The following is a 20,111-nucleotide window of genomic DNA, read 5'->3' as shown; positions in this document are numbered from 1 at the left end:
TAGTCGGGCGTGGTGTGCAGCTGTAATCCCAGCTACTCGGGAGGCTGAGGCAGGAGAATCACTTGAATCCAGGAGGTAGAGACTGCAGTGAGCTGAGATCGTGCCACTGCATTCCAGCCTAGGTAACAAAGACTGTCTCAAAAAAAAAAAAAAAGAAAAAAAAACAAGGAAACTACCTGTCTCAGGTGGTCCTTCCAAACACCATCAGGCAAATGCTGCATCCCATTTTACAGAGAGGAAAACAGAGACCAAGGTCAATGAAGTGAAATGTGCAAAGACCCACAACAATTCATCGGTTGAGACAGAATTAAGCCGCTCTTTTAGCTCCAAAGTCCATGTGCTTTCCACTCCCACCTCCCACACCCCTTCCGTGCCATCCCACACACTCCGGTGGCCCTGTCTTGGGGGAGAAGCCCACATTCACTGGGCTCGCTGGCCTGAGGTCACCTGCCACCATCAAGGACAACTCCCTTGCCAGCCTTCCACCCACCGGCTGTGGTTTAAGGTCTAAAGCTAATAATTAGGTGCTGCCTAGCCTCTAGAACTGGAAGGGCCTTGAATGGCCTAACTGCAGCTCCCCTCCCCGCTCTCCTCCCATGGACAAGGTCCCCCAGCCGGGCCTTCTCATGGCCCCAGGCGCATCTCCTGTTTATCCCTGAGCAGCAGGCTTCACTGCCCGACCAGCCCAGGCATTAGTCACATGGGCCCATCACAGCCTCCTGTGGGAACCAGGGGGACCCCGCCCTCCTGTTACTGCAAAGCCGGCCGCCCACTACCCCGCAGTTCACTCTGCTGCCACGTGTGGCCCTGCCTGGCCTGCAGTGCTCTCCCTCCCAAGCTGTGAGTGATGCGACTGACAAACCGCTGTGCATGTCCAGTGTCCAGGGTTGGGTGCTGCGTCTGACCATCCCGCATCCCCAGTGCAGGAATCCCTCCCTCACCTACAGGGTGGAAAGGAGGCGATCAAAATGCAGCTCTGGTGTGGGGGGCAGGGGGAGAGGGTCGCTGCTAGGGGGTGGGCAGGCCACCTGGCCAGCGAGGCAATGAGACAGAGCAGTGGCCCAGCGACACCAAGGATTGGGAGACAGGCCACGTCTAAGGTGGTTTTGAGTGTCGAGGATTCTGTAGAAATCAAAAGGACAAACACTCAAATGCCTCTGGTGTCAACGACAACCAGCAGACACGTCTGATAAGGGGCCACCAGGGAATTCACAGCAGTTTCCAACAGCAGAGCCACACAGAGAGCAGAGATAGGAGACCTGGGCCGGGAAGGAGGCAGGGACAGGGCTCTTTGGGGCAAGCAGGAGAGGATTAGCAATACTGCCCCCTAGTGGCTTCCACAAGTGCCTGACATATTAGGAACCCGAATCCTGGCTTTGGGGGTGGCTGCAGCAACAGGGCATTTACTCCTTCCTGTAACTGTCACGTGAAAGCAGAATGACGCGGAGTGGGGGTGGCTCTTCTCCAACACTCAGCCTCTTGGGTTGTGGAATATGGATGCTTGTCACGAGATGGCTGAACTCAAAGTATTCCACTCCCCTTCATATCCTCGAGACTTCCCAACTTGCCCTGTCGGGGGTTCCCAATGTGGAGGGCCTGGAGTCTCCAGAGCTTTGGAAATAGGGCGTGCCCGGCTCCCCTGCAGGGCTGACTCGGGATCCCGACAAAGCCCAGGCTTGAGGTGATGTTCCTTTGTTTTGCTTTTGAACACAGCCAGTTCCATAGATTTTGAGGAACCAGGGAGGGAACAGGGGGGTCCTGGGGGAATTGAAGGACTGGAGCAGGAGGCGCTGAAGCCAGTGTTCACTTCACCCCAAACTCGAGTTTCTCCACAGCCCTGCCAAGGGTTCAGAGAGACCAGAGTGATTTCAAAGAAATAACCTGTGATGACACTTGAAATGGCTTTTATAGATAACGTTCTATGAGAGGAGACATCAGGTTGTTCTGGGTATTAAGAAAACAGGGGCTGTCTCGCTGCTCACAACTCTCATCAATCCCAGCGCTTTGGGAGGCTGAGGCAGAAGTTTCAAAACCAGCCTGGGTAACATCGTGAGACCCCGGGAGCGGGATCTACAAAATGAAAAGGTTAAATATGAGCATGGTGGTGCGTGCCTGTAGTCCCAGCTACTCAGGAAGCTGAGGGAAGAGGATGGTTTGAGCCTTGGAATTGGAGAGTGCAGTGAGCCGAGATGGTACCACTGCACTCCAGCCTGGGCAACAGTGAAACCTTGTCTCAAAAAATAAAAAGAAAAAAAAAGAGGGCCAGACTCTAACCCCCTCTGTTTAATCATTGCTACAAATTTGTTACAGCCTCTTTGAAAGTGGCAACACTTGTTGCTTCACACCACCTCTCCTAGCTGAAACTTGAGGGAAAAGCAGCCCTCTACAGGTCCCACATCAGTGGAGATATTTTCCTCTCCATGCTGACCTTGTCTCTGCTAAGGCAGGACGTAAGGCGCAGAGGCCAGCGGAAGAAAGCGCCCTCCACAACCACCACCTCTCACAACTGAGTGGTTAAAAACACCACAGAATCTGCTAAAAGCAGGACATGGAAGGTAACAGTTAGATGACACGTGGCTTGCCTTTGATCTGGGACAAAAGGGCCGGGCCAGAGACAGAGGGCCACCCAACCGCATTTCCAGAGGCTGCCCACAGGCCAGCATCAGGTCGACTCCCAAGGCGAGGGCGACAGGGAGGCCGGGTGATGGACAGGGCAACTCCAGCCAACCTGGGGCTGCATGACAAGCGGGAAAGCATTGGGGACCCCAAAATACCCAGCCTGACCAGAGAACACACCGGGTACCCTAGATGACAAGGCAGTCCTGCTTCTAGAAAAATCTAGAATGCCCAACCCAATCACTTTCCCTTCCACCCTCTCTTACATTGCCTCTCGACTTTCTCAGTTCGGCTCTCCTCGCACCAGGATACAACCCAGTCTCCAACCCAGCTCTCCCAGGGCGCCTCACCATTCTGTTTTCCCTGTATTTACTTATGTTCCCGTTGGTCTTCCTGAGCCAGGATGTAGGACCCACGAGGGCAGTGGCTTGTGTCTGGTTTGTTCCTGATACGTCCTCTGGTACCCAGAGGATATCTGATAGACATTTATTGAATGAATGAATAAATGAATGAATGGCATGGCCATTCACATACTGCTTTCATCATCCTCTCCCACCCGTCTGCTCAACAATGCTCCACTCTGGGTCTGGCCACCAGGGGCGGAAGCCAGCATCTAAGGCCACTCTGCTCCCAAGACTGGACAGGGACATGATCACTTAGAGGAGGTGGGGCAGCGGGATGACGCCTTCAGGCCTCGGAGGCACAACTGCTGAGTGGATTCAGTGGGGACAGTGACCCCCAGTGGCCACTGAGAATTTGCGCACGAAAGCAAGTGTCCGTTCGACACGCAAGGCAAGGGAAGTGGGATCTGGCTCAACTTCCAGCCGAGTTGATTCCGTTTCTCGTTTCTGCGTGGATGACCCCCCTACATTTTCTCTTACCCCTCTCCACTACCAAAGCAATCCAAGGCCAAAGTTTTCTAGCTGTAAAGAGAGTTGTTCTGGTGAAGAAACAGGCACAGATCCATGAAGGAATTTGTCCGAGGTCTGTCTGTCTCCTACACACACACACCCCCAAGGCTGAACTGTGGCCAAATAACCAGCGAAGCCGCAGGGGGCCTGGGAGGCCCCAGGCTGGGGAAGAAAGGGCTGAAGATTTCGTCCTCCACCTCCTTCCTCTGCCCAGTGGATGTTTCCAGAGCCAAGGACTCAGGACTGATGTTGTTTAAGTGAACACTCATGACTATTTAGGTAAGGAGGGCCGAGGACATCATTACACAGGTGTGAGTGCTTTCAGTTAAAAAAAAAAAAGTCTCTTTTCCCTCCCTGGCTGTCTGAGGATAGGCTGCCATCATGAACGACATGTAACTATCCCCACTAGAAAGTTCATGACCAACCAACTACTCCAGAAGCAACAGATGGTCATTGATGTCCTTCCCCCAGGAAGGCAACAGGGCCTAAGACAGAAATTCGGGAAAAACTAGCCAGAATGTACAAGCCCACACCGGATGCCATCTTCGTGTTTGGATTCAGAACTCATTTTGTTGGTCTTGCAAGACACCTGGCCTTGGCATGATCGACGAGTCCCTGGATTTTGCAGAGACAAAGGAACGCAAATGTAGCCCTGCAAGCCACGCCTGTTTGCGAAGAAAAAGACTCAGAGAGCAACAAAAGGAACGCAAGGACAGAATGAAGAGAGCCGGGGGACTCAAAGGCCAGTGTTGGCGCTGGCAAAAAGTGGGCTGGAGGCTGGATCACAGCCGAAGAAGTAAAGGTGCTGCCATGGTGTTATCTGTGGCTGCTGTGGGTTTTTCATGAGAAGCTTAATAAACTAAAAACTTTCAAAAAAACGGAGTAAACGAGGACCCCAGGAGACGCTCTCCCCTGCCCCATGGCACATCCTCCTGCCTCTCCCTGCTAGAGGGCCCTAGCCCTGCGGACACCCGCCAAGGATGGCTGGGCCCGGTTATCCACGATAACCAGAAGAAACACGGCATACCCCTGCCCACCACACATGCCTCTGCATGAAATGGAGACTTCACCCTCTCCAGCTTTCTTCATTCCAACACCCGACCTATTGTCACAATCCCAGATTCCAGGGAACGCAGGTCAAGTTCTCCCAAGCAGTCTCCCCAAGCCTGAGCCTGATTTTCTTCTAGGCACCCACAGCAGCAGGAACTAATATTCAACAGGAGCATTGCTGGAGACATCTGGAAACACCGCTCAAAACACAAAGGCCCCTCCAAGTGCAGATCCAGAGCGGGGAGAGCTTAAACACAGCAGCCACCCTGTGAGTGAGTGAGGTGAGGCGGAACCCTGCCCGACCTGCAGGCTGGGCTCCCTTTGCAAAGCCTTTTCCAATACACTGCCCAGCTGGTCGCAGGCAGTTTTAGACTATGACCCTGAGGTGACTTCACTTGGTCTTTTATTGCCAATTTTGATCTATATTTAAGGATGACGGCTAACAGGCGGGCCGTCATTTCAATAAATGCGCACTTCAAACTGACTCCCATGGTCATTGCACAAGGAACAGATTTCTTAAACCTAATATTTTTTGTTTGTTTTTGAGATGGAGTCTCATTCTGTCGCCCAGGCTGGAGTGCAGTGGCGACATCTCAGCTCACTGCAACTTCCGTCTCCCCAGTTCAAGCAATTCTCGTGCCTGAGCCTCCTGAGTAGCTGGGATTACAAGTGCGCACCACCGATGGCCTAGCTAATTTTTGTATTTTTAGTAGACACAGGGGTCCAAGATGTTGGCCAGGCTGGTCTCAAACTCCTGACCTCAAGTGATCTGCCTTCCTCAGCCTCCCAAAGTGCAAGGACTACGGTGTGAGCCACTGCACCTAGGAAGCAGACTGCCCACTGAAGACAGGGGACCCACAGTCATTCATCTGTCTGCACAGGATCAACAACTGCAAACCACACCTCACGCCAGCCACGTGACTCTGAAAGCTGTCTCTTCTCAGAAATGCTGACGGTACCTCCTGTATTCTGTCCTTCAGTCCAGAGGCCCCAATAAAGGAGGATGTCAATCAGTGACGGGGCAGAGATCATCAAGAAAATGCTTTCACTGGAAATGTATTTAACCAGAACAGGCCACATCCAGGAAGTGTTTTCTCTTAGAGTTCTCAATCTTGGCTGTGTGTCAGAATTACTCCAGGAGCTTTAAGAAAGCCTAATGTCCACACCATGCCCCAGACCCATTAGGCCAGACTCTCCGGAGTAGGAACTGGGCGCTGGCATGTTTGTCAGCTCTTGGGTGATTTCAATATGCAGCTACAGTTGAAAGCCACCCATCGGGCCAGGTGTGATGGCTCACACCTGTAATCCCAGCACTTTGGGAGGCCCAGGTGGGTGGATTGCCTGAGCTCAGGAGTTCGAGACCAGCCTAGGCAACACAGTGAAACCCTGTCTCTACTAAAATACAAAAAATTAGCCGGGCGTGGCAGCATGTGCCTGTAGTCCCAGCTACTTGGGAGGCTGAGGCAGGAGAATTGCTTGAACCGGGAGGCAGAGGTTGCAGTAAGGCGAGATCGAGCCACTGCACTCCAGCCTGGGCGACAGAGTGAGACTGCATCTCCAAAAAAAAAAAAAAAAAAAAAAGAAAAAGAAAGCCACCCATCAAAACAGATGCCATTTGACCAGGCATGGTGTCTCACACCTGTAATCCCAACACTTTGGGAGGCTGAGGAAGGAGGATTACTTGAGCCGTAGGAGTTCGAAAATAGCCTGGGCAACATGGCAAGAGCCCCATCCCCACAAAAAAGGTTTGAAAAGTTAGCCAGGTACAGTTGTGTACACCTGTGGTCTCAGGAGGCTTAGGCAGGAGGACCTCTTACACCCAGGAGGTCAAGGCTACAGTGAGCCATCTTCAGGCCACTGCATGCCAGCCTGGGTGACAGAGCAAAATGGCGTCTCCAAAAGCAAACATATCATTTAACATTTGAATACCTTTTCATCTTGAATGTGAGCCACACCTGCATTATTACAAGTATACATGTGTTCACCTTTCCATTCTCCACACTGTAAATTATGTCTAGGTTACCACCTTCCATCTAAAAGGGAGGCAGACTCTCTGGTTTACTAGGCTGTGGATTAAGCAATACAGTGATGCTTCTTTCCAATTATTTTCTTTGTTGCTGCTGACCTGAGTTAAAAAGGTGCCTCCGGCCAGGCACAGTAGCTTACACCTATAATCCCAGCACTGTGGGAAGCCGAGGCAAGTGGATCACGAGGTCAGGAGATTGAGATCATCCTGGCCAACATGGTGAAACCCCGTCTCTACTAAAATACAAATGACTAGCCGGGCGTGGTGGCACATGCCTGTAATCCCAGCTACTTGGGAGGCTGAGGCAGGAGAATGGCTTGAACCCAGGAGGTGGAGGTTGCAGTGAGCCGAGATCACACCACTGCACTCTAGCCTAGCAACAGAGCAAGACTCTGTCTCAAAAAAAAAAAAAAAGTGCCTCAAGTCCTCAGCACAGTTCCCATCAGACTGAACTGCAGGTCCTGAACTCACTGGCCAGCTTCAGACTGTGAAGACGGTCCCGGGTTAGCGCCTTCACTGCAGGACTCGTCACATTCCTATGTCACATTAGGAAATTCAACTGTGACAACGGCTCTGAAGGGGAGGCGGCAGCATTAGCTTCTAAACGAGGTCTCGGCCCTCCCACCCACGCAGCCAGGAATCTCCTGAGCTAAGAGAAGCTTCCAATGCATATGACTGTCACCTCCAGTTGACAGCATCACTTTGTACATCAAGCCCACAACTCTCATGCTTGCTTCTAATAAAAAGAACACACAATCATCCCGGCCCAGAGAAAGCAAAAACAGACATAAATTGCTAAGTAAAGATACTTTGGTCCGGTGCAGTGGCTCATACCTGTAATCCCAGCACTTGTGGGAGGCTAAGGTTAGAGGATTGCTTGAGCCCAGGAGTTCCTGACCAGCCTGGGCAACATGGCAAAACCCCATCTCCACTAAAAACATAAAAAGTAGGCCAAGTACAGTAGCTCGCACCTGTAATCCCAGCACTTTGGGAGGCTGAAGCAGGCAGATCACCTGATGTCAGGAGTTTGAGACCAGCCTGGCCAACATAGCAAAACCCCATCTCTACTAAAAATACAAAAATTAGCCAGACATGTTAGCACACACCTATAATATTAGCTACTCGGGAGGCAGAGGCAGGAGAATCATTTGAATCCAGGAGGCAGAGGTTACAGTGAGCTGAGATTGTGCCACTGCACTCCAGCCTGGGGAGACAGAGTGAGACTCTATCTCAAAAAAAAAAAAAAAAAAGGAAAAAAATATGTATATATAGATCGTGTGTGTGTGTGTGTATAAATTAGCATGGCATGGTGGCACCTGCCTGCAGTCCCAGCTGCTCAGAAGGCTGAGTTGGAAGGATCGCTTAAGCCCAGGAGGTTGAGGCCGTACTGCAGTGAGTCCAGATAGCACCACTGCACTCCACCATGGGCAACAGAGCAAGACCCTGTCTCAAAAAACAAAAAAGATACTTTTTTTGCTTTGAAAACCCAATGTAAAAAACGAACCTATTGAGATACCAAATTGTATATGAAATAAAATCTCAACTCTCTCTTTAGAATAAATAGATTCGCTGGGCACGGTGGCTCACGCCTGTAATCCCAGCACTTTGGGAGGCCGAGGCGGGTGGATCACGAGGTCAAGAGATCGAGACCATCCCGGTCAACATGGTGAAACCCCGTCTCTACTAAAAATACAAAAAATTAGCTGCGCATGGTGGCGCGTGCCTGTAATCCCAGCTACTCAGGAGGCTGAGGCAGGAGAATTGCCTGAACCCAGGAGGCGGAGGTTGCGGTGAGCCAAGATCGTGCCATTGCACTCCGGCCTGGGTAACAAGAGCGAAACTCCATCTCAAAAAAACAAACGAACAAAAAAAAAACATAAAAAAAAAAAAAAGAATAAATAGATTCACAAAAATGCTAAGGAAATGTACTACAACATTAACAAGGGTTAATTCTGGTGGGAAGATGATGGGTGATTCCTATCTTTTTCACTTCATTTAGTTACGAACTTAACAGAATGAGCACCATCACCTTTAAAATCAGAAAACAAACACAACCACTTTCCAAAGTTTAATCAATCACCTCCTTAGAAGTGAAATCTAACAATCACTTCAAATACTCTAAAATGCAACAGAGTGAAATCTCATTACTTTCTCATCTCCCTAATTCTAATTTAAACGGAGTCCCTCCGTGAAGTGTGTGCACTTTCACAACGATGCCAGGGAGGACTCACTCATTTTCACACTGGATAATGTTGAACTGCTCGAGGTTCAGAAACTCATCAAAGAGAGGATTTACTATATTAAAACATTCATGTCCCCAAATTAAAAATGGATATTGAATACGCCATATTTCTGGAGAAAATTCAGTACACACGCCACTTGTGTTAGTGCCTGTCCCACTCCATGGAAGCCCTGGTCTCAGGCATCTCCATCTTCGCCACCTCCCTGCCCAGACGGGGGCCTGGCAGGCTTCCAGCAGAAGCCAAGGTCCCATCAAGGGTCCGGACTTTCCATGTCTCCTTTGTTTTCATCGAGTCTGGGCCGCTTTAGCTCTGGGGGACTGCCCTGAGCATCTCCAGGCGTCTCTGCAACATTAACAAACATAAGGTTGGGAAATAAATGAAGAATTCTGGAAGCCCAGGGCTGACATTTACAAAATACAGAGCCAAGACACGGAAGATCCTATACTGATACAAGGGAAGGATCTGTACAGTGGTTCTCAAACAGCGGCAATTTTGCCTCTCAAGGGACAGTGGGCAATGTCTGGTGACATTTTAGAACGTCATGGGCAAGAAATAGCACCCAGGGCTGCTGCTAAACATCCTAAAATACACAGGACAGTCCCCCACAACAAAGAATTACCTGGCCCAAAAGGTCAACAGTCATCAGGTGGAGAAACCTGATCTAAACGGTCTCCTATGGAACCCACTACCTGGCTCACTGGGAGCTCTCACTGGCCAGGTGGTCTCCCTGCTGAGGCCTCAACAGGCAGCCAGTGAGTTTAAACAATGGTTCCAATAAGATGATCCTTACTCTCTCAGAACTGACTTAAAATTAGATGGCATTAATTTCCAAAAGAACAAAAGAAAAGCTATTCTACCTTTAATCACATTAAACCAGTAACAGTATCACTTACCTGACTGAATTTCTTCTGTAGAAGGGATGGAAATTACACTGGTTGGTACAGAATTTGGTGGAGTGTCTGTCTTTAACGGTGTTAAGTTTATTCTCCTTGATTAAAAAAAAAAAAAAGTAGAGGGGTGCATGGCTCATTAGTATCACAGGAATTGTTTATGTTTATACCAACTTTCAAAACTACCAAAGGAAATACTTAAATTTTCAGCTGAACATGTGGTTCAAGGCATTAAGTAATGAGATGTGCCCACTAGTTTAATAACTGAGGATTATATTCATGTATTAAGTGAAACCATCACATTTATGACAGTCAACTAAAACCATAACCAGTCAACTCAAAGTTTCAAAACCTGTGTTCTGTTAATTACCCATGGTCTTGTGAACACTCTGCTGGCTGCTGTATAAGGCAGTCAGATATGGTTTTTATATATGAAAAGCACCAAAACACAGATAATACTTTTTAAAAATCCAGAGTCTTGGGCCAGGCAAGGTGGCTCACACCTATAATCCCAGAATTTTGGGAGGCCGAGGTGGGCAGATCACTTGAGGTCAGGAGTTTGAGACCAGCCTGGGCAACATGGCGAAACCCTATCTCTACTAAAAATACAAAAAAATCAGCCAGGCATGATGGCATGAGCCTATAATCCCAGCTACTTGAGAGGCTGAGGCAGAAGAATTACTAGAACCCAGGAGGCGGAGGTTGCAGTGAGCTGAGAGCATACTACTGCACTCCGGCCTGGGCAACAGAGCAAGACCCTGTCTTAAATAAATGAATGAATGAATAAATGAATGAATGAATACCCAGAGTCTTAATTTTCAACAACTATTCTTGTTTTCAAAAGATTACAGACCAGGCACGGTGGCTCACACCTGTAATCTCAGTACTTTGGGAGGCTGAGGCAGGCAGATCACCTGAGGTCAGGAGTTTGAGACCAGCCTAGGCAACATGGTGAAACCCCATCTCTTTAAAAATACAAAATTAGCTGGGCGTGGTGGTGCATGCCTGTGATCCCAGCTACTCTGGAGGCTGAGGCAGGAGAATCACTTGAACTGGGGAGGCAGAGGTTGCGGTGAGCTGAGATTGCACCATTGAACTCCAGCCTGGGTAACAAGAGTGAAACTCCATCTCAAAAAAAAAAAAAAAAAGATTACAACTTCGAGAAGCTTGGTAAATAAATCAGAAGAAATTAAGAGGGGGAAAATAATTTAATACCAAAAATATTTCAAGGAATACTTTCTATCACCTAAAAAGAAATAGAAAAATTTTAAAATACGTTGCTAATCTGCAGAAAGAGAGATTTTAAGAGAGCGGTAAAGTTAGCGATCCATATACATATTGTGAACTTGCGAATAAAGACCTGTGGGCATAGGTGAGGCTGAGAGGCATAGGGCACTTGTCTAGCTCGCCATCCCCACCACTCCCCTCTGCGTCTCCCCGCCACAACCCTCCTCCTGACTCAGTTGATGTGGAAGGCTGGGAGTCACAGGGCTTAATGGAGAAGGAACTATACAAGGTCAGAGGGGTAACTGGACATCAGCTGCAAGAGAAGGAAGGAAACGGGAGGCTGCACTGCCTGATGGCAGAAGGACCTGCTAAGCAGCTCTGTATCCAGCAGGAGTAGCCGACACAGGATGCCAGCCACACTGACGACATGAGCAGGGAAAATACAACCCTGCACCTCCCAGGGGACTGTCTGTTATCAGATTAAGACCTCCATTTCTCATGGGCCAGGCTGCTGGAAACATTAAACGCAGTCTCAGAAAGACACTCCTGGAACTGCCTACGTCCTGGGCAGGACAGCAGAAATAATTGGGACCCACTTCATGTTCCTGGGGGCTCATAACCAGCAGGGGAAACTGAAGCATCGAAGCACCTGCTATGGAATGTGATGTGTGGTGACAAGGGAAGGGCTGACGGGCCGCAAAGACTGCAGAGAGGGTACATTCAAAGGGGTCTTTCAGGAGACTCCTGGAGTCACCAAGAGGAACAGATGATCAGGGCTTCCCCAGGGAAGGGAAGGACAGAGGCCTCAAAGGGTAGAGTGTGCTCTGGGAAGATGGCATTCAGGGCTGGGCTAGAGATGAAGTTCACAGACTGAGGAGAGAGAATGGCCACAGTCCTGGAAGACAGGTTGCAACCAAATCACAGTCCGTGTGTGTGTGCCCAGGAGTCTGGGCTTTACGTGACAGGCAGGAAATGGAAGAACAGACAGAGACCTGTATGCAAGAAATGACGCTCTTGGATTTGAAGTTAAGAATCTCTCTGGCAGCAGGTGAGGTGGCTCACACCCATAATCCCAGTACTTTAGGAGGCCAAAGCAGGCAGATAACCAGAGATTGGGAGTTCGAGACAAGCCTGACCAACATGGAAAAACTCCATCTCTACTAAAAATACAAAACTAGCCAGGCATGGTGGCGCATGCCTGTAATCCCAGCTACTCGGGAGGCTGAAGCAGGAGAATCGCTTGAACCTGGGAGGCAGAGGTTGCAGTCAGCTGAGATGGCACCATGGTACTCCAACCTGGGCAACAAGAAGGAAACTCCATCTCAAAAAAAAATAGTCTCTCTGGCAACCTACTGGTATGAAGTATTCACTGCCTGAAATTCCACCTCCAGCAGGTTGGGAGTTTCTGTTTGCATTTCATGTTTCATTTTGCAATGACAATTTCTGGTTCCAACAAGTTCTTACCGGGGCGTTGTCTTGCTCCAGGCTTGCAGTGTGTTCAGAGTGACCCTCCGGGATGGGTGGGCTTTTGTGTTTTGACTACTGGGCTGCAAGCTCTTTTCCTCCAAAGGCCCGGGCAAGGAGCTTTTGACAGCAGGAGTGACGGAGGGAGGGTCCCTGACGGCTGCTGCGGCTGGGGCCTGTCTGGCCTGTGGGGGGGTCGTGCTGGGGCTGCTGGAGTCTTGGGTTCTGTTGGCAGGGGTTCCCTCTACCAGTCTGGGTCCTGGCGAAGACCCTCGAGGTGTCTGACTCTTGGCTTTCTTTGCTGTATCAGGAGTTCTTATGCTCAAAACTGGCTTCTCTTTCAAAGGAATTCCAAGTTCATCTTTCTCAAATGTCACAAACGAGCAGTAACCATCCGTGGAAGAAATGGCCAGGAAGGCGCCATCACTGGACCTTCGTCCCCAAAACAGGGAAAAGTTAAAGACCTTACCAACATGCTCACATCTAGTTAGAAGAGAGAAGTTCAAGCTAAATCACAAGTTTTTGTTGAAGGCAAAAACTAGGGAAAAGATATGACTAGAAAAGAGTGTGACAGCTCCTCACTCAGGCAGTTTCACTGCAATTTCCTGAGTCGCTGCAACTGATCTGTGCTACTAGCAATATTCACTTTAGTAGTCTGGGCACAGTGGCTCACACCTACAATCCCAGCATTTTGGGAGGCCAAGGCAGGCGGATCATTTGAGGTCAGAAGTTCAAGACCAGCCTGGCCAACATGGTGAAACCCTGTCTGTACTATAAATCCAAAAAAATTAGCTGGGCATGGTGGCACACACCTGTCCCAGCTACTTGGGAGGCTGAGGCAGCAGGAGAATTGCTTGAAACCAGGAGGCGGAAGTTGCAGTGAGCTGAGATTGTGCCACTGCACTCCAGCCTAGGTGACAGAGCAAGACTCCATCTCAAAAACAAAACAAAACAAAAATTCACCCTGGGCCAAGCAGGCCATGGGGGCTGACTGAAAGGTGGCAGAAGGGCAGTGCTGACTGACATCCTCTGGACAGGCCCAGCTAGGGGCACTTCCCTGTCCTGGGCAGCAGGGGCATGCAGGGAAGGGCTTCCTCCCAGAGGGCCTGAGGAGTTCCCAAATGATCAGGGAGTCCACAGTGCCTCCCTTCAGTTTATTAGAGTCCAGTTAACCCCACAGGGCCATCTGAATGCCATCAAAACCCACCAGTGTGAAAATAAGAAGCAAGTATTGTGGCAAACTAGAAATGGCTTTCCTTTTAATATTGATTCTTTAAAAAACAAAATTGGACCAGGCGTGGTGGCTCACGCCTATAATCCCAGCACTTTGGAGGCCAGGGTGGGAGGATCGCTTGAGCCCAGGAGTTTAAGACCAGCCTGGAAAACTTGGTGAAACCTCGTCTCTACTAAAACCAGAAGAATTAGCCAGGCATAGCGGTGCGCACCTGTAATCTCAGCTACTTGAGAGGCTGAGGTATGAAAATTGCTTGAACCTGAGGGTGGAGGTTGCAGTGAAACGAGACCATACCACTGCACTCTAGCCTGGGCAATAGAGTAAGATTCAGTCTCAAAAAAATAAATAAAAAACAAATAAGAAACAAAATAGGGCCAGGCGCGGTGGCTCACGCCTGTAATCCCAGCACTTTGGGAGGCCAAGGCGGGAGGATCACAAGGTCAAGAGATCAAGACCATCCTGGCCAACATGGTGAAACCCCATCTCTACTTAAAATACAAAAAAATTAGCTGGGTGTGGTGGCACACGCCTGTAGTCCCATCTACTCGGGAGACTGAGGCAGGAGAACTGCTTGAACCCAGTAGGCAGAGGTTGCAGTGAGCCGAGGTCGTGACACTGCACTCCAGTCTGGCGCCTGGTGACGGAGTGAGACTCTGTCTCAAAAAAAAAAAAAAAAAAAAAAAGAAACAAACGAAATAGGTGAATATGGAGCCCAAAGCCATCTTTAGTAATAAAATACTCCCTAACCCCAGGGTCTATTCCAGGGTAACGGCCACGGTCTCCTTCACTCACTCTCCCTCCTTAGCAGCCACTCACCATGAAATGTCACTGAGGGTGTGGTAATGTATATTAGACACGTAACCAAAAGGGAAGGACTGCTGGGTGTCGTACAGAAGCACAGAGTCCTCCGAAGCCACAGCGAACACCAGGCGGTAGGGCAGACTCATCAGCTCCACACCTGGGGGTCGGGGACAGAGACAAAGTAAAACTGCAGAAACAAAGCTTCTGGCTGGGCGCAGTGGCTCACACCTAGAATCCCAGCAATTTGGAAGGCTGAGCCGGGTGGATCGCTTGAGCTCAGGAGTTTGAGACCAGCCTAAGCAACATGGCAAAACCCTGTCTCTACCAAAAATACAAAAATTAGCCAGGCTTGGGAGCGCGTGCCTGTAGTCCCAGCTACTCTGGAGGCTGAGGTGGTAGAATTGCTGGAGCCTGGGAAGTTAAGGCTGAGGCGAGCCACGATCGCACCACTGCACTCCACTGCGCCTTGCTGGGTGACAGAGTGAGACTCTGCCTCAGTAAGTAAATAAACAGCAAAGCTCTTAAAGGAAACAAATAACTAATTCCCCAGCAAAGCCCTCTCTCCAGGGGGACCTAAATGACACAGTTTGACAAAAAGCTAGTTTACCACACGCTTTACAAAAAAATTCAGGTCTTGGTATTATTTATACCTGACCACATGAATAAAGAGAACATGCATGAACCAGTGAGGACAGTGCACCAGGAACCAAGAGTCATGGGAACAGAAGGGCCAAAAAAGCAGGGAAAACAAAAGATGTGTGACTGAGGCAAGATAATCTGAGAGGCTGCTTTCTTTAAGGAAATATAAGAGTTACTTAGCAACATTGTATCCAGTGCTATTTATTCATTCACATAAAGGATCAAAATTTAAAAACAGCTTCTGCTTCCAGCCCTGGAGAAAAAGGGATCAGATTTACCCTCCTACCTGAAAAAATCTTAAAATACCAGGCAGTCTTTTAAAACACTGGCAATGAAGGATAGTGATCCTTGAGAGAATGGAAGCAAATGAGCTAAGTCCTCCCATTTCTTCAACTTACTGCCTGGAGTTTCCAGGCCTTGTAAAGGCAGAGCCCAGCAGATACCCAGAGCTGAGAAGATGGAGCTGGGAGTCCAGTGAGGCCAAGGCAGCTGGAGTCACAGGGCAGAAGACCAGAGACAAGAGCCGCGGAGAGCGAGGGCCAGAGACGAGAGCCGCGGAGGGCGAGGGCCAGAGACGAGAGCCGCGGAGGGCGAGGGCCAGAGACGAGAGCCGCGGAGGGCAAGGGCCAGAGGCCTTCAAGGTCCCTCTGGGGTTACTGGCTGAGTGCTGATCTGTGCATGCATGAGCGGACCTGAGGCTGGAGCAAGAACATCAGAAAGAACAATCCCCGAAGCCCACAAACAGCCAACAGCGTGTATTCCCCCAGGTGGAGTAGAAAACCTCTTATTTCACAGGGCCCAGATTAGAGTACATGGAAGGCTTTGCCTCAGGAGTGGGGAAAATTAGCCCTTGACTAAATGCTACCTAACAAAGCTTAAAAACAAGACCTAAAAGAAGCTAAATATTTCTAAGTAACTACTGCATCCCAGAAAAAACCTCAAGAATATTTATAAGAATAGACCAGATGCAGTGGCTCACACCTGTAATCCCAACACTTGGGGAGGCCGAGGGAGGCAGATCATCTGAGGTCAGGAGTTCGAGACCAGCCTGGCCAACACAGTGAAACCCCGTCTCTACTAAAAATACGAAAATCAGCCAAGCATGGTGGTGCATGCCTATAGGTCTAGCTACTCAGGAGGCTGAGGTAGGAGAATCTCTTGAACCCAGGAGGTGGAGGTTGCAGTGAGCTGAGATTGTGCTACTGCACTCCAGTCTTGGCGGCAGAGCAAGACTCTTGTTTCAAAAAAAAAGAATTTTTATAGGAGTAAAAATACATCTAGCATCCATTAAGATACCAGACATTGAATTTTAATCCAACATTAAAATTCAATGTCTGGTATCTAATCAAAAAGTACCAGGCAAGCAAAGAAACAGGAAGATATGACCCACAATGAGGAGAAAAAAATGAAATATACAAGGACATTAAAAGAGCTATTACAACTGCATTCTATATGCTTAAGAAGCAAGGGGAAACTGAGGCGGGCCATCACCTGAGGTCAGGAGTTCAAGACCAGCTTGGCCAAAATGGTGAAACCCTGTGTCTACTAAAAATATAAAAATTAGCTGGACGTGGTGGTGCACACCTGTGATCCCAGCTACTTGGGAGACTGAGGCAGGAGAATAGCTTGAACCTGGGAGGCGGAGGTTGCAGTGAGCCGAGATTGCATCACTGCACTCCAGCCTGGGTGACAAGAATGAAACTCCTTAACACCAAAAAAAAAAAAGAAAGAAAGAAAGAAGCAAGAGGAAAGATGGAGCATGGAGAGACAGGGAATATACAAGGAAGACCCAAAGTGAACCTCTTAGAAATGAGAACCACCACAACAAAAAACACACTGGATGGGACCAAGGGCAGAGCATGCAGAAGAAGGGGATACCAAACTCAAAACACAGCTATAGAGACTTCCAAAATCTAACACTGGAAGACAAAAAAAAAAAAAAGTAAGCAGTATCAAAAGCCAGAAATAATTTCAAAGGACCTAATATAATATATGTGTAATAGGAGTATTTGAATAAGAGAAGGGGATGACAGAAATAATATTTGAAGGAACAATGGCTGAAACTTCCCAAACGAAATAAAAATTATAAACCCATAGATCTATGAAGTTCAATGAATCACAAGCACAAGAAAACATAAAGAAAACGGCCAGCCATGGTGGCTCATGCCTGTAATGCCAGCACTTTGGAAGTCCAAGCCAGGCAGATCACTTGAGGTCAGGAGTTTGAGACCAACCTGGCCAACATGGCAAAACCTCATCTCTACTAAAAATAGAAAAGTTAGCCTGGTGTGGTGGCATATGCCTGCAATCCCAGCTACTCTGGAGGCTAGGTGAAAGAATCCCTTGAACCTAGAAAGAATCCCTTGAACCTAGGAGGCAGAGGTTGCAGTGAGCTGAGATCACACGACTGCACTCCAGCCTGGACGAGAGTGAGACTCCATCTCAAAAAAAGAAAGAAAGAAAATTGATAATCAGAGACATAGACAAAAGAAGTACTTCTATTCCTTTTAAAGTGCCTTAAGCAAGAAAATATGTCCTGAAAAAAGAAAAAAAACTGACATGTATTTTTATAACCTCAGTCTTTGCTCCAGCTTTTAAGAGTAACTGAACTGGGCCAGGCACGGTGGCTCACGCCTGTGATCCCAGCACTTTGGGAGGCCAAGGCAGATGGATCGCTTGAGTCCAGGAGTTAAAGACCAGCCTTGGCAACATGCTGAAACTCCATCACTACCAAAAATATGAAAATTAACCAGCCTCATAACCTGGTCTCAAAATAAATAAATAAATAGATTTAAATGTAAAAATAAAATAAAATATTTTAAAAATAACTAAACTGAACCAAACCCACATACCCACCTTTCCCCATGAGACGGAATCCAAACCGCCACCCCACTCTGGTGACCTGTTTTAGAGAGAAAACATAACACACCCCTGAAGCTCTGAGGATACCTGTTTCCACCACCGGCCTCAGTTCAAAGTAGACTGGACAGCAGCGAACAGCAAGAGTGGCTTTTCCAGGACACGGAAGATGAGCGATGGGCCTAATGAGTTAATTGCAGTTTTAGGAAAAGGCACTGTGACTCAGCAAAAGCAAAAATAAAAGGTAAACATTTCAGCAGGGCACAGTGGCTCATGCCTGTAATCCCAGCACTTTGGGAGGAGGAGGCGGGCAGATCACCTGAGGTCAGGAGTTTGAGACCAGCCTGGCCAACATGATAAAACCCCATCTCTACTAAAAAAAGAAAAATACAGGCCAGACGCAGTGGCTCATGCCTATAATCCCTGCACTTCGGAAGGCTGAGGTGAGCGGATCACTTGAGGTCAGGAGTTCAAGACCAGCCTGGCCAACATGGTGAAACTTCGTCTCTACTAAAAATACCAAAATTAGCTGGGGGTGGTAGCGGGCACCTGGAATCCCAGCTACTCAAGAGACTCACTTGAACCTGGGAGGCAGAGGTTGCAGTGAGCTGAGATCATGCCATTCCATTCCAGCCTGGGCAACAAAAGCGAAACTCCATCTCAAAAAACAGAGTAAACATGTTAAGTATTTCCTCAACTGCATACCTTTTAAGATTCTTCCTGGAGAAAACGTAAGTGGTATTCGTTACATTTTCACCGGATTCCACACATCCAGCTGGGGCAGGGAAGGGAGGGAGAGGAAAGAAGAGTCACTGCTTTAGCAAGCTGTTCACCAACAGAAGCTCAAGAGCCTTCAGTTTTGGTTTGCAAAACAGTTCCCCTGAAGTTATATTCTCTGGACAGTGATGTGAGTGAGAACAGAAACAAATATTCCTGGTCGGCCACGGTGCCTCACACCTATAATCCTAGCACTTTGGGAGGCCAAGGTGGGTGGATCACGAGGTCAGAGAATGAGACCGTCCTGACCAACATGGTGAAACCCCATCTCTACTAATAAAATAAAAATAAGCTGGGTGTGGTGGTGCCTACCTGTAATCCCAGCTACTTAGGAGGCTGAGGCACGAGAATCACTTGAACCCAGGAGGCAGAGGCTGCAGTGAGCCGAGATCGCGCCACTGCACTCCAGCCTGGGTGACAGAGCAAGACCCTGTCTCAAAAAAAAAAGAAAAAATTCCGGCATTGTCTGGTCTCAGCCCTTACTTGAGTTCTACCCACCTGGCATCTCCACCTACCTGTGGGCTGCCCCTAGGGACCTGGTTCTGTTTGTGGGCTGAAGAACATAGGAAGCCCTTGCCATAGGGCACCTTTGAGCCTCCAGGCAGTTCCTCAATTGAAGCACCATGACTAGATCCAGCTGCCCAGGCTCCCCGCTAGGACCCATCTCTATTCCCTGGATTCCAGCCTTGGTTGCCATCCAAAGGATGAGACTGCCTTTCCCCAACTGCCCTATCCAGCCATGAGGCTGCCAGGAGACCTCACCCTCTGCCGAAACCTCCAGCCTCCTTCAGGGCCTGACTTTGCTGTGGGGAACAGCCCCCATCTAAGAGCTCTTCTCCACTCACCCGTGCTGTATTAAAACAGTTCAATCCTGTCAGAGTGACCATCAAACATGGCTGCTCTTGGAAACATCTCCCTGTTTTATGTTCATATTTCTTGATACATATACACACATATAACTTTACATATGACCATTTCACATCCACTAGGGAAGGCAGTAGATGGTATCAGTAGTCTTTTTATTACTACATTCTACACAGCTACCCTCTTTTTGTTTTTCCTTTTGAGATGGAGTCTCACTCTGTCACCCAGGCTACAGTACAGCAGCATGATCTTGGCTCACTGCAACCTCCACCTCCCGGGATCAAGCAATTCTCCTGCCTCAACCTCCTGAGTAGCTGGGATTACAGGCACCCACCACAATGCCCGGCTAATTTTTGCATTTTTAGTAGAGATGGGGTTTCACCATGTTGGCCAGGGTGGTCTCGAACTCCTGACCTCAAGTCATCTGCCCACCTCAGCCTCCCAAAGTGCTGGGATTACAGGCGTGAGCCACTGCGCCCGGCCCCTCTTTTCATCCCACTCCATTTCTTC

The 20,111-nt window shown here is 48.8% G+C and overlaps 1 protein-coding gene across 2 annotated transcripts in view; it reads right to left on the bottom strand.

Annotated features, from left to right (window-relative positions):
• Positions 1-8,656: 8,656 nt before the first annotated feature.
• Positions 8,657-20,111, bottom strand: part of CHAF1B (chromatin assembly factor 1 subunit B) — a 30,365-nt gene continuing 18,910 nt past the window's right edge. For both annotated transcript variants that reach the window (XM_064380138.1, XM_064380139.1), the window contains 6 exons: positions 18,666-18,735; positions 18,051-18,142; positions 14,478-14,619; positions 12,428-12,859; positions 9,740-9,834; positions 8,657-9,188 (listed from right to left, as the gene is read on the bottom strand). In XM_064380138.1, the coding sequence (XP_064236208.1) occupies positions 9,097-9,188; positions 9,740-9,834; positions 12,428-12,859; positions 14,478-14,619; positions 18,051-18,142; positions 18,666-18,735 (923 nt within the window). In that variant the 3' untranslated portion in view covers positions 8,657-9,096. The remainder of the gene's footprint in view (positions 9,189-9,739; positions 9,835-12,427; positions 12,860-14,477; positions 14,620-18,050; positions 18,143-18,665; positions 18,736-20,111) is intronic.

Source organism: Aotus nancymaae, unplaced genomic scaffold, assembly GCF_030222135.1.
Source record: "Aotus nancymaae isolate 86718 unplaced genomic scaffold, 86718_ANA_hifiasm-v0.15.2.pri h1tg000022l_1, whole genome shotgun sequence".
Taxonomy (NCBI): Eukaryota; Metazoa; Chordata; class Mammalia; order Primates; family Aotidae; genus Aotus; species Aotus nancymaae.
Note: the sequence above shows the minus strand (reverse complement) of the source record. Positions and strands in the feature narration are given on the sequence as shown.